This window comes from Neodiprion pinetum, chromosome 3 (genome assembly GCF_021155775.2).
Source record: "Neodiprion pinetum isolate iyNeoPine1 chromosome 3, iyNeoPine1.2, whole genome shotgun sequence".
In the NCBI taxonomy this organism is placed as follows: Eukaryota; Metazoa; Arthropoda; class Insecta; order Hymenoptera; family Diprionidae; genus Neodiprion; species Neodiprion pinetum.
The window spans coordinates 4,943,245-4,955,514 of record NC_060234.1 but is presented as its reverse complement, the minus strand read 5'-3'; the positions used below and the strand labels follow the sequence as shown (position 1 = coordinate 4,955,514).

Below are 12,270 nucleotides of genomic sequence, written 5' to 3'. Positions count from 1 at the left end.
GCGTACATCCTTTATTTACAGCCCGATCTCACGATAGATCTGCACGTGTTTAGCCTCGTTCTCTGTATCTCACATGTAGTATAAAAGATATATATATATATATATACACATCAGTGTGTGTTATATAGATAGAAACAGGGCAGAGTAAAAGCGGCAGGAGGTTAATCAACTGAGGTAACTTTTATAGGGGTTGTAAATTGGAACGCTTCACCTGCAAAGCCCGTGTTCACCGTCCCAGAAATCAGTGCGTTCTCTTCAATGATGAAGTTATACGCGAAAAGCGGTAGATTCGGTCTTTGCATGAACAATTTTTTACATACATGCAGTGAGCAGAGGAAACCAAAAATGATTGAGTAATGTATTTTTTTTTTTTTTTCTCAATCCAATAAAAATCCTCCAAAATATAGCAAGTTTAAAGCTGCAACAGTAAACGGTTAGAAAAAAAAAGTCTCAGCAAGTTCACTAAAATTTTTGGGTTGTTTTAACCACTTTTGTAGAGTACGACTGAGTGGAAAAAAAATTTTTTAAATTACAAATTGAACGTTGATACGAAAATTGAAACTTTAAATGATACAAAAAAAAAATTGTTATATTCATTAACATAAATTTAACAAATAACACAAATATAAGGTGAACCTGCTGGGACATTGTGTTTAGTTGAATTTTTCCAACAGTGTGTGACGTCATCGATGCTACTAGGTATATATGTATATATCTATACAATACAATACGCAATTAGTGAAATTAAATTGTTTGTAATATCCGCAATTGCTATTCTTTTATGAAGATGAAAAACTACATTGTCCGCACGCTTGTAAATATTCTTTTCTTCTCTCTCTCTCCTTCGAACATAAATACCCAATTACACACATCCTCGGCCTAAGTTCACGCCACGTAACTTCCCACCGGAGCAACGCGCCGCCCTCCTAAAATTAACGACGATGATTAGGGACTCGAAGGCTCAGCCCGCGAGCAATTAATCAAAAGGGTTATACATAGCCGTTGCGCAAGATCTGCAGAGTTCGGAAAGCGCGGCGAGAGCAAAATTCCACGCCCATGAGGCGGGGAATGGGTGAAAGGTTTTTCGAGCATCAGGGGCGGAAAAGGTGGGGGTGGTTGAAGCGCCTCGGGGGACGGCAATTAGGTGCAGAAGGTAACGGATGAGTCGAGATAACTGGCCGAAGAACGGTTATCTCGCGGGTATTCGACGAGGAATGAAAAGAGGAAAAGGAGCTTTCGCGTCATTCGACGCTCCGATATTGATTTTTTTTTCCCCCCTCCCTCCTTTCTTATTTTATACACAGTAGGAGGAAAACCTGGAAGGAGATTAATGGACGAAACCGCTGACCTTCCTAAACTCGCAACAGCCTAAAACGCGGTGCAGCAAGGTAAAATAATTATCGAACACTGGGAAAAAAAATTTTTAGTTCCTGTTACCGCTCGGTCTTCAACTATTTTCATTTTTTTACCACAATCGAAAAATATAGTTCTAGGTAGAAAATGAAAATTAGTTTTCTAGCCGTTACCGGAAATTCTAGTATCCGTTACTATTCTTTCTCATTGCGATCACTCTTGTTGGATTTTCTTGTAACCGTTGCGAAAATTTCTCGTCGAATTTCGGGTAATCTACTTATTGGTAAAGGCACTTCAAATTCGTGAGAGTTAAATGTTTGAGCTAATCGAAAATGAACAAATAGCCAAAGTGTGATGAACAATCACGTGTAACGGTAATTACCACGGAATTAAATCACTCAAAAGTTAATCTCGCCAATAAATCAAAGAGACTTACAATCGTACGTAATTATCCTCCTCAACGATTCTGCCCTGGCATAGAGATCTTTAGCAGTTCTTCAGACCAACGTCATTTCTTTATAATCCCTCGGGTTCTTTGTCGATTCAAAAAACCCCTTTTCTGGAGTTCGGAGTAAATTATGATAATTCAATACTCGAGAAAGCCGCGAGGACAATTTTTGAAAATTTACCTATGCAAGGTAATGGTTATTGGAACCTTGGGAAATAAATTTTCATAGAAAAATTTCACAAATTTTCGAAAACTTCCAACGATTTCTTGTCCATCATTGTAAAGCTTCGAAACCCTGCCGTGCGAACGAAAAAAATGACGCACCCAGATGCGGTGCATAATTAGTGAAACTATGGATTGTGTGCAGAACTACACCGGTGTATTGAAAGGCGTATAACCAACTATGTACCAGAGGTAGAAGCATTATCCGATCAATTAGCCGCGCCGCGTTCAATTGCTCCCAGTGGTTTACCCTGCAGGCGGCACATATACGGAGAGTCGAGTGGTTTGACTCACTTATACAATAGATCCTGCTGGTAAACAGCGATGCAGTGTAACCTACAGGCATCGAATCTCCAGATCGTGAGTCGCGAGATTAGGTATACATATGGGGCATTCCACGCCAATTCGACCTGGGTTTTACCCTCGACCTCGCAGATTTGGCGCGCGATTTTTTCTACGATTGTTCTCACTTTGAAAGATACTCTGTTTTTGTTTTTGTTTTTTTTTTCGACTCAATTTTAATTTTCTACAATTTTCAGAAACGATTTTATTGACCGACCAAAATTACAAATTTGAAAAAATTCTGAAAAATCCTGCGTCGGATATCAAAAATTTTGACCTTGGACCCGGAGTGGGCCGATTTTCCCTTCCTAACTGTTTTCAAGCGTTTTCCGAGAAAAAAGAAAACGTTAAAAAAATTAGAAGCGAAAGTCATTTTACTATGGATGGCTGCTGAAACATTTTTATACGTCACATGGGATTTTTGAAAACTTTTTCAGATTTTTCGGAACCATTTTACCATTCGCAAGTAATTTTTCGATATCCTTTTCAAGTTTACCATAGATACCCGGGAAGAAAAAATTTTTCCTAATCTGTGGGGTTAATTTTCGATAAGCTAAAAAATATCCGAAAAACCGCCACGCTGGAAAGTACGTACCAGGGCCAAAAAAAAGTCATGGAGAATTTTCTAAAAAAAAAAAATGAAGGTAAACTTGTCATCCTTAAAACGCCGCTGGAGAATTTTGATTACCTTTATTTTTGAGCCACGCTGTCTAACTTTTAGTATCTACGTCAAGAAATTTCGACTGGTGTGCCGAAACTTTTGCCCGGCAGTGTGTATAATATACACGATATCCATGGCAGGATCTGAACTTCCTAAGATTAGAATCCTGAAAACTGTTAATGTTACCTCCCTGCATGAGTTGAAAGATCAACAAGGCAGAACCGAGGGAATATCTGCGCGCCAACTTTCCTGTGCAATTAATTAGTAACACGCGACAGAAGAACTTACAATTAGGCGCATAGAGATATATACCCTACACATTGTACGTATTACAGTACAGAAGTAAATTGCAATATCAAGCTCTGGTTGAACTAGAATGTTATAACTTACCCCCGTCTTTCTGTTGACCTTTCAATGCCTGTTGGTTGATTTGAGCAGGGTGATGGTGAGTTTAACTAACAATCGAGGCAGGGTTGCGAAAGCCTTTGTCATGGGCAGAGATTACGCCAGAGTTTCTCGGTGCACCGCTCTCTGCAGAAATCTGGGTCTAGTTATAATCCGGATTAGTTCCAACCCTTGCTGTTGAAGGAAGTGCAGCCACGATGCGGGGGTGTTAATAAACTGCAAAATTACATGGAGAATTATTAGCAATAAATAATTATCTCGAGCGGGTCACGGTTCAGTGAACCGCGGTTATTTCCGATAAATGCCAATTAATGTTACCTTTAGTGTTATACGAATGGGTGCGCGGTGTATAAAGTTGGTATTTACAATGATATTATGCGTGGGTGCTTGTAAAGTTTACATATGTACGAGGTAGATATACATATGTAATGGCAAGCGAACTAACACCGCGAACGCTACCGCATGTCCGCGTGTAAACTTTGCAATTTACTAATTACTCATCAACTGGCTGCAGTTAATAGAGCGGTAAAACAACGCGATGCTCTGCTACCGCTGCAGGAGCGCTGATTAATTTCTCCCGCGGAACGACGCGCCCAATAATCAAATAACTAACATTAATAACTCAATTGTAACATACATAGCCATCCAAGTATATATGTAAATATACATATATAACGTCCCGTTTTAAAACCGATGTAATTAATAATCAAACTTGAGCTACTTTAATTGCTCGTTTTAACCGTTTTACCAGAATTAGTTTTAAAGAGGTATATAACCAGGTCGCGATTTCATTTTATTTTCTTGCACACATATATGCAAATGGGGCGTTCCATGGCATCTCGATCAAGACTCCAAGTCGATGTCTCAATCAGCTTTATAATTTTTTTTGTTTGTAATCACTAGACGAATAATGCAAATTCCATTTTTTTTAAATATTTGCGACCTAGCGTGTCTAAAGTAAAAACATCTGCTTAATATATGATATACGTTTTCTAATTTCAATCCGAGATCTTGAAAGTTTGTAATCGGTAAATTAATGCTTTTTTTTATACGTATTCACGATAAAGCAATATTTTCGTAGGTTCCAGTCGACCCGTAAAAAATTAGAGTCACTTGACGTTCCAACGTCATAATAATATTTGTATTATTCTATATAATTGACATCATCAATTTACTTTCGAAAATAAAGCCAGGGAATGACTTCTGACGGAAAGTTACTGCTAGAAAAGCATTATACGCATTATACAGTTTAACAGTGTCACTGACGATACATGACGCTTCTCCAGTTTGAATCTGTCGATTCGCCTTATTTTCAAGACAGAAAACCACTCACATTAATGTTTACATAAAATTAAAGTTCAATGGTGCGCCGACTCCTCCAACGTTGATCGAAGTTTAAACTAAATTCAGCCCATCTCCAAATCATGCAGAAAAAATTGAACGCAGAAGAACAAACGACAATCGTGTTGCATGTTGCCATTTAGGATGCGTTCCGAAATTGGCTGGCAGCGCTAAAAACTCCCTAGGCAGAGGCAAAGCTACCCACGAACTCGGCAGCGCAAAAGAGATAAAAGATTGTTGACAGCACTGACAATGAGACTTGATATCTGAATGCACCCTTAGTGGTTTTAAGAATACCCCAATACCATAATCAGCGATTGATCGGTTGGCACGACTGACTAGTGATGCTTCCAATTCCCGTGATGCATCGCCCGAGCCTAATCGTATGATTCAAGCGATCCGATTGGCCCGCCGTAACGCGCTCAAGCGCGTTACGAAAATGGCGTGTGTGTTGACAATTGTTAGGTTATACGCTGAGAAGATTTTGTTGTCCTAAAATAGGGTCGCGTGTTCAATTTCAGCCGCTGATATTTGCTCCAAAGAGCGAGTAACGATCCACCGTGTCTCGCGAGATGCCTAAATGTAGCGCGCCGGGTTGCGCGAGTAACGATAAGACGGAAGTAAACGGCAGAACTCTAACGCTCTTCCCATTCCCCGCCTACGACGATTTGTAAGTTTATCACGAATTCCGTTAACTCGAACGTCAAACGCGTGAGATGCAAGCTATGACAAAAATAGGGCCGTTTAGCCTTGGTTTTTAGCTTGGCGGGACGATGACATAACCTCACTTTTCGTAATCGCTATTCCTCACTCGCGTTACCTCCATTGAAATGAACTCGTCTGGATGCGTCGACGGTTGTTCGACATGAAAAGCTAACTGTCATTCCTTTTTAATTCAGGCTGTCGAGGAAATGGGAACAAAACTCAAAGGTCTACCATACGATGGATCAGAAGCTGAACGATCTGAAACTTTGTGAACTTCACTTCGATTCTACGTGTTTTGTCATTGGGAAACGAAACGTTTTGATGCCGAATGCTATACCGACGATTTTTGGTGCGAAGATTCTACGAGCTGGATAGATCACATTTTTTCTAGTGAATTTCGCTCTCACTATGTAACGCGATGCTACGATCTTGTAAATTTTTACCTATAATTACAGATAACAACAAAAGAAGATTGAACGGAAAGGAAAAATCTGATTCTATTGAAAATTCGTCCCCCAAGCAAAGACGATTGCAGAGTCAGCAGAATGTGACTCTTCGTTCAAAACTGAATCCCCTTAGTCCACCTGCTTCGAAAGCATTGGAAAACGTACTGTCATTTTTTTCTACTTTACTTTCCTAGATTTCCCATCACCTGTTTATCTTCTCTTCAACGTGTTTCAGAATATGAAGGCGGAGGGCAAATTCCTACAGCCGAGCTTGATAGAGCAGGTGCAGAACAATATAAACAAAACAGGTTCGTCATCTGTGTTCACAAAGCAAATAGACATGGGAAAGAAGGTCTACCGCCTGATAATAAGAATCGACAAAGTCTGCGAAGACCAGACCGTGCCACAAGAGCCAGTGAAAGTAGTCAAGAAAGGAAGGCCAGCATCCAAAGTCAAGCAGGTACCTGAATTAGAAATGCCTGAAGCGGAAGCATCCTTGGAGCTGGCAAAAATCGATGAAATAACGTCCAGAGGATTGGAAGAGATGGAAGAAACACCGTCCAGAGGATTAGGAATGATCGAAGAAACGATGTTGAGAGGATTGGGAACGATCAAAGAAACGAACACCAAAAAATCAGACACGGTCGAAGAACAGGAGTCCACAGGTTCAAAAATAATCGAAACAGTGGTGTCCAAAAGGCTGGAAATGAAGGAAAGAAAGACATCTAGAGGTTTGGGAACAGTCGAGGCAAAGGCATCCAAGGGATTAGAAGTGGTGATGGCAAATCCGTCCAAGGGTTCGGAAAAAACGGTGGAAGCTAAGGTACCAAGAGGTTCGGGAACAGCAGAAGTAGAACCTCTGTCAAGAAATTTGGGTATAGCAGAAACAAAAGTATCATCAGGCTTGGGGACGATAAATACAAAAGCATCAAGAAGTTTGGGAACGGTCGAAGGAATGGCGTTCACAAGTTTGGAACCACTAGAACGAAACAACAGCGAAGTTAATCCTTGTTTAAAAACTGGTTGCAAATTGAAGAAAACAATACTGCACTCAAAGCCTGTATTTCAATGTGAACGGTGCAACAAGTACTATGTTGTGAAGGAGAATGCAAAGAGCGCAAATGCGTGGGCTTGCTATATTTGCCAGGAATCCATGCCGAATGCTGAGTTACTGGGATATCACATAAAGAAGCATTTCAACTGCGACATATGCCAGCTGCAGTGCATGACCCAATTGTCCTTTGACAAACATAGAAAGCATCACGTAAGCACAGATCCTCTGTTACCCTACAAGTGTCACAAGTGTTCGAGTACGTTCGAGGTGAAAGCGGACGTTCGCCAGCACTGTGCCGACAAACACTCAAAGAATCAAAAGCGAGAAGCTATTACAGAAGAAAGAACTGAGAAGGAGGTTGAAGCCAAGCAGACCTCTTCCGGCCAGGTGTCGTTTCAGTGTGAGTATTGTTACGTTTCGTTCAAAACGGAACAGGCCTACAAAAGTCACGTTCATTTGCACATGGGGAACAGCGGCTACGAATGCGGTGTTTGCTGCAAGAATTTTCAGACCACCAAACACCTGGCTGCTCATCAAGCGAGGCACTCTGAGCCTGTCAAGGCGTCCAAGGGCCTCAGTATTATCCAGAATCGTCAACCCAAGACTCGCACCATTGCCGTCGCTAAGGAAAATCCACAGAAACAACAATCACCACACCCCTGCACAATATGCAACAAGATATTAGAATCCGAATCCGCACTCGATATTCACATACGAGGTCACTTGTCAAATGCTCGCCGATGTCCTCTGTGCCATAAAGCTTTCATCAATAAAACCACACTCGGGATACATTTTAAAACTCATAAGAAAGGTTAGATCCTGGTCAATCGTATTCTAAAATACCAAAACATCGGAAAACAAGCGTTCGTTCCTTTCTGGTCAATTTTTATCGCGCACAGGATTGAAAAGAAAAAATACAATTTCCTTCAAAAAATCTGAACAATTTGATTTAACTTAATATCGGCAAAACAAACTTTATAATTTGATTTTCTTTTCTTTTTTTTTGTTCACAGCTGTGCCGAGTCCTATGGAAAAGAAATTGGGCGAGAACAGAATATACAACTGCACTTTGTGCCCCGAAAGATTTGACAAACGTTCTCAGTTGTACAATCACATTATGACGCACCTTGAACAGATTCACGGAGAAGGCGAAGAACCGGTTTTCGACAGTCTCGATCAACTCCTCGAAAGCGATGAAGACCTAGTGTAACAGCTCGTTTCTAAATATCTAAATATTAAGCAAAAAAAAAGAAAATATATTATTATATGCATAGATACAATGGGAGTTTTATACCTGGAAATGTTTTTCGACAGAAAATTCTTACAAAGGGTCAAAAAATAGCACTGAAGTACGTTTGGTTTATTTACATTGTAGTGTCTATAGTTGAAATGTATTACATGCATTGCCGATGCAAGTTCATTTGTATGTGTATAATACATGTACTAAAACTGACTGCTTTACAGTTTTTCAAACACTGTATGGAATAAAAGTATAAATATTTTTCATTTCGAGTATTCAATAACGATTACCAGATACACGAGATATCGATGACGAGTGAATCGAGCCCACCGCATGAAAACTACAAATCATTTACTTATTCAGTAAAATTCCCAATTCCGAAAATGTGGATGAATGAAGGCGCCTGTTAAATTGTTGATAAGCAATTGGCAATACGTTAATGTATCATTTGCGTATGTTAAAAGTATATTCGAATCAAGTTTCAAACAAGCACAACTCATAATACTAGCTAAAATTAAATTAAATATTTTCAATGATACTCTCTGCTGTAAATTTCTTCATAAAATATACACACATTATTCGTTTCTCTTCTGCACCTGGTATTACCTCAAATACTCTGTATTATTATTCGCAAATTTTTCATCGGTATCGATAAAAATAGTCCCCTATAGCATTATCGATATGAACTTACTTCGCGTTTCAGCAATTAGGGATAAAAAATAAAAAAAAAAACGGAGCGAGAGTTTCGCGTGAACGCCCAATTGTCAAATCTGTTATTTCGATGTCCGGATTGTGTAAAATTAACGCGTAAATTACCTCGGTCCTAATATGATCAATGCTAAAGTGATCATCAACTTGACACGACAACACTTGAATCAGCAAAATGTTGATAACAAGAACGCTACCATCGATATTAAACATGCGAACAGTCGCCCCGTTTATCGCTGAAGGAACCTGCCTGTTGATCATATTCGTGGCGGCCATTTTACTAACCGCACCATTAGTTTCCCACGTCAATCAGTTACTCGTACGTTGAGTTTTAAAAAAAAATCCATTCCACCTCTTTCCCTTAATTAATCTTTTCCTCATTATTCCCGCTATAGGTAAAACCAAGCGAAGATATAAGCGATACGAAGCTTACCGAGCGAGCGATTCACCCTCCGGATTCAGAAAAGACCAAACCTCGTCCTGCCGCTTTGCTACCTTCGGTAAAATCGGCGTCAAATTCATCGTTCGACCGATCGGTTAAACACCCGGCGTCACCTGCACCGCCAGGAAACGGTTCTAGCGGTGATGAAATCGGGAGTGAGAATAAATCCGAAGCTTTGATGCGTTCAAACGGATACAACGCTTTCGGATCGCTAAGCTACAACAACTATCGCCACAAGCTGATAGAAGAGACGCTACAGAAACAATATGGCGGCGGTTACGCGCCGGGTGACGTCATCCTGAACCTGATCCAACTGAACACCGCCGATTCGGGGTGCAGCGTTACGCTGGGCCGTAAATACGACGCGATCAGTTTCTTCGACCACCTGAATCAGTCCGCGGGCCTCAGTCCCAGCTCCATTGGGCCCCACGACCAGCTGACTCATTTCATACCGCGAAATCCGCGGAAACCGGCGACGGCCGAGACGCATACCGAGACGATCGATGAGCCTTCCGAAACCAGCGTCCTCACCGGCAGACCCTCGGGCCCCTCAAGCAGGCCCACAACGCCGAGCGGCTGCCAGAGAATACAGGCCAAATTCGCGGGTTCCGCGTCTAGGACGCCATTCGTTACACCCGTTCAATCTCGGGCTCCGATAATAACCAACCCCGCCATGGTCGAGCAGCTCTTCAGACGCAACGACGACGCTGAACCCGACGTCGTCTCTAGGACCCACGTCGATGCCGAGGAATATCTCAGTCGGATCGCGAGGACTAATCGTCGGCACGACGTTGCCTCGATGCGGAGCGCCAGGTCTGCGCTTAAGAAGTCTGGACCACCCTTGCACACCGGGAGAAATAAGCTTTATCGGAACGGCGTCGGGGAACGAAATCGTCGAGACTCCGTAAAAGCTGAGCTAGGGAATTTGACGACCTCGAAACCGACCGTTTGGCACAATTGATTTTGAGTGGGAGAAAACGGTTAATGCTTTTTTGAAATTCGAATTCTCCCTGGTTAGCAGTGACGATCGTCGCTTACGAACGACTGACGTTGAAACTCCCGGCACACTGTTTAACTTCCTGCTCCAGTTTGCTTTTCTCCAATTCTTACGTTATGACCCAATTTTTTGTAACTTTTGATAATGTTTATCCCCTATACATACCGGAGCAGGAAGTTAGCTCTACAAGCCAGCGTTACAAACATTTTTTGTGCAAAGGATCCTGCAGAATTGTTATGGAAACTGCGGCTCCCGATTGAATTGACTAGATTTTTAATACGTTGTAGTACGTAGCCTCCCGATCAAAAGTTCTCTTGGACACAAGTCCCAAAAATCCATTGTTTCTGAGACACAGGCTTCGGAAGAAAGGTGTCCAGATTTTTTCATATCCATGGATTTCTTTATTTTCATAAATTTGAAAAGCTTCAAGGGGACTTGCAGTCAAACAAATCACTCAAAAAACTGCACAATTGATTCTTAAAGATAGGCAGGAAGCTCTGATTGATTCCATTCATGGACTCGATGTTTTACCGGAAGGACGTGCAACCTCAGATTTCGCGTTACGAAACGAGACCCTCTGACTTTTGCAATAATCGACTCGTCCTGTTTTTCACACTCTGCAGTTTTTGAGTGTTATATTTGATCTCAAGTCCCCCTTGAAGTTTTGTAATTTGTAAAAACCCCTTCATCCATAGATATCAAAAAATCCATACACCTTCTAGTCAGGTAATATGCTTGAATTATTTAGTAAAAGCGCAATTCAAAAAATTTTTGAAACAGTTTTTAGTCCGTGGTAGTAAGTGTGATAGGAAAAATTCTAATCTTTTACGATCAAATGTAACGCGCAAGAAACGTATCGAAGAAATGTTAAGAAAACATTCGTAACTTTTAAATCGCTTAACATATTAAGCTTAAATTTAGGTTGAATTGTAATTTCGGGCTTCTGGTCAAGTAGTCAAAATATCAGATATCTTCATCCAAATATACGAAACTTTTCAATTTCGCTAAAGTCTCTCTTCTAAAGAACTTTTCAAATTTTTACGTAAAACCCTCTTATGGAGGTGTCCTGATCGATTTCGAGTATTTTTATTCGGAATTTTGTACAAAATGAGGCTGTTGATCCCTTTTTCGCGTATGAGATAAGTGGACTTCGATATTTGAAATCAAGCAGGGTATCCTCTAAAATTTTCATATGACTGAATTGAAAAGGGGTTGGTTGTAAAAAAAGTAGACATCGCCTGACTGAACCGGTCAGTATAAACCAAAGATCGCGAAATCTTCAGTGGATTCGAAAATCGAGAGTCACGACGAAGTCGAGAAGAAGAATAAGAAGAAGTAGAAATCGCTTGTGAAAACCATAATGGGTCCAGTATTGCGGTCTTTTGACTGGGTCTTGTCGCGCGATTTTACGAATGGCGTTGATTCCGTTCGAAGCGACATTTCCAAGTTTTAAGACTCGGGATCGAGGTGGTTCAAAAGCGCCGTCTCGTAGTCCGGCACAAAGGGCGTTTGGAAATCGGGCTGTCAACGGTGCCACTTCAAAAGTAGCCGGCAACTCGACCATCTCAATGTGTTTATTTAGTTAACGTCAAATTTACTCCAGAAAAACATGAATGAGCACCACCGACACCGTCGGACCTCGTACCTCGAGTAGGTACTATTTGTATTAACTGAATTCGCAAGATTGGCGTGCCGAGGCGTGGCTTTCTACCCCATTGTGCAACCCCCAGCCACCCCATCGTGCAAACGAGGTCGCGGTGCGGCCGTCAAACGGCGACAAACTATTTCTCACTTCTATTATCCAGACATCCTATATTATTTACGAAAAATTTGGAGGAGAGAAATTTGAGTCAAACTTTAAATCGCGGCCATCGATTTCCTCCACCGGCTACTCGGAAATCTCATA

The 12,270-nt window shown here is 41.1% G+C and overlaps 1 protein-coding gene across 2 annotated transcripts; it reads left to right on the top strand.

Moving 5' to 3' along the window:
- Nucleotides 1-5,178: 5,178 nt before the first annotated feature.
- On the top strand, nucleotides 5,179-8,483 carry LOC124214664 (zinc finger protein 652). Of its 2 annotated transcripts, none has more exons than XM_046617188.2 (5): nucleotides 5,179-5,442; nucleotides 5,672-5,826; nucleotides 5,933-6,084; nucleotides 6,159-7,377; nucleotides 7,991-8,483. In XM_046617188.2, the coding sequence occupies exons 1-5, from the start codon at nucleotides 5,345-5,347 to the stop codon at nucleotides 8,185-8,187; spliced, it is 1,821 nt and encodes a 606-aa protein (XP_046473144.1). In that variant the 5' UTR covers nucleotides 5,179-5,344; the 3' UTR covers nucleotides 8,188-8,483. The 2 variants fall into 2 exon arrangements, with proteins under 2 accessions (XP_046473144.1, XP_046473141.1); XM_046617185.2 differs by having other exon boundaries at nucleotides 6,159-7,788.
- The last annotated feature ends 3,787 nt before the right edge of the window (nucleotides 8,484-12,270 follow it).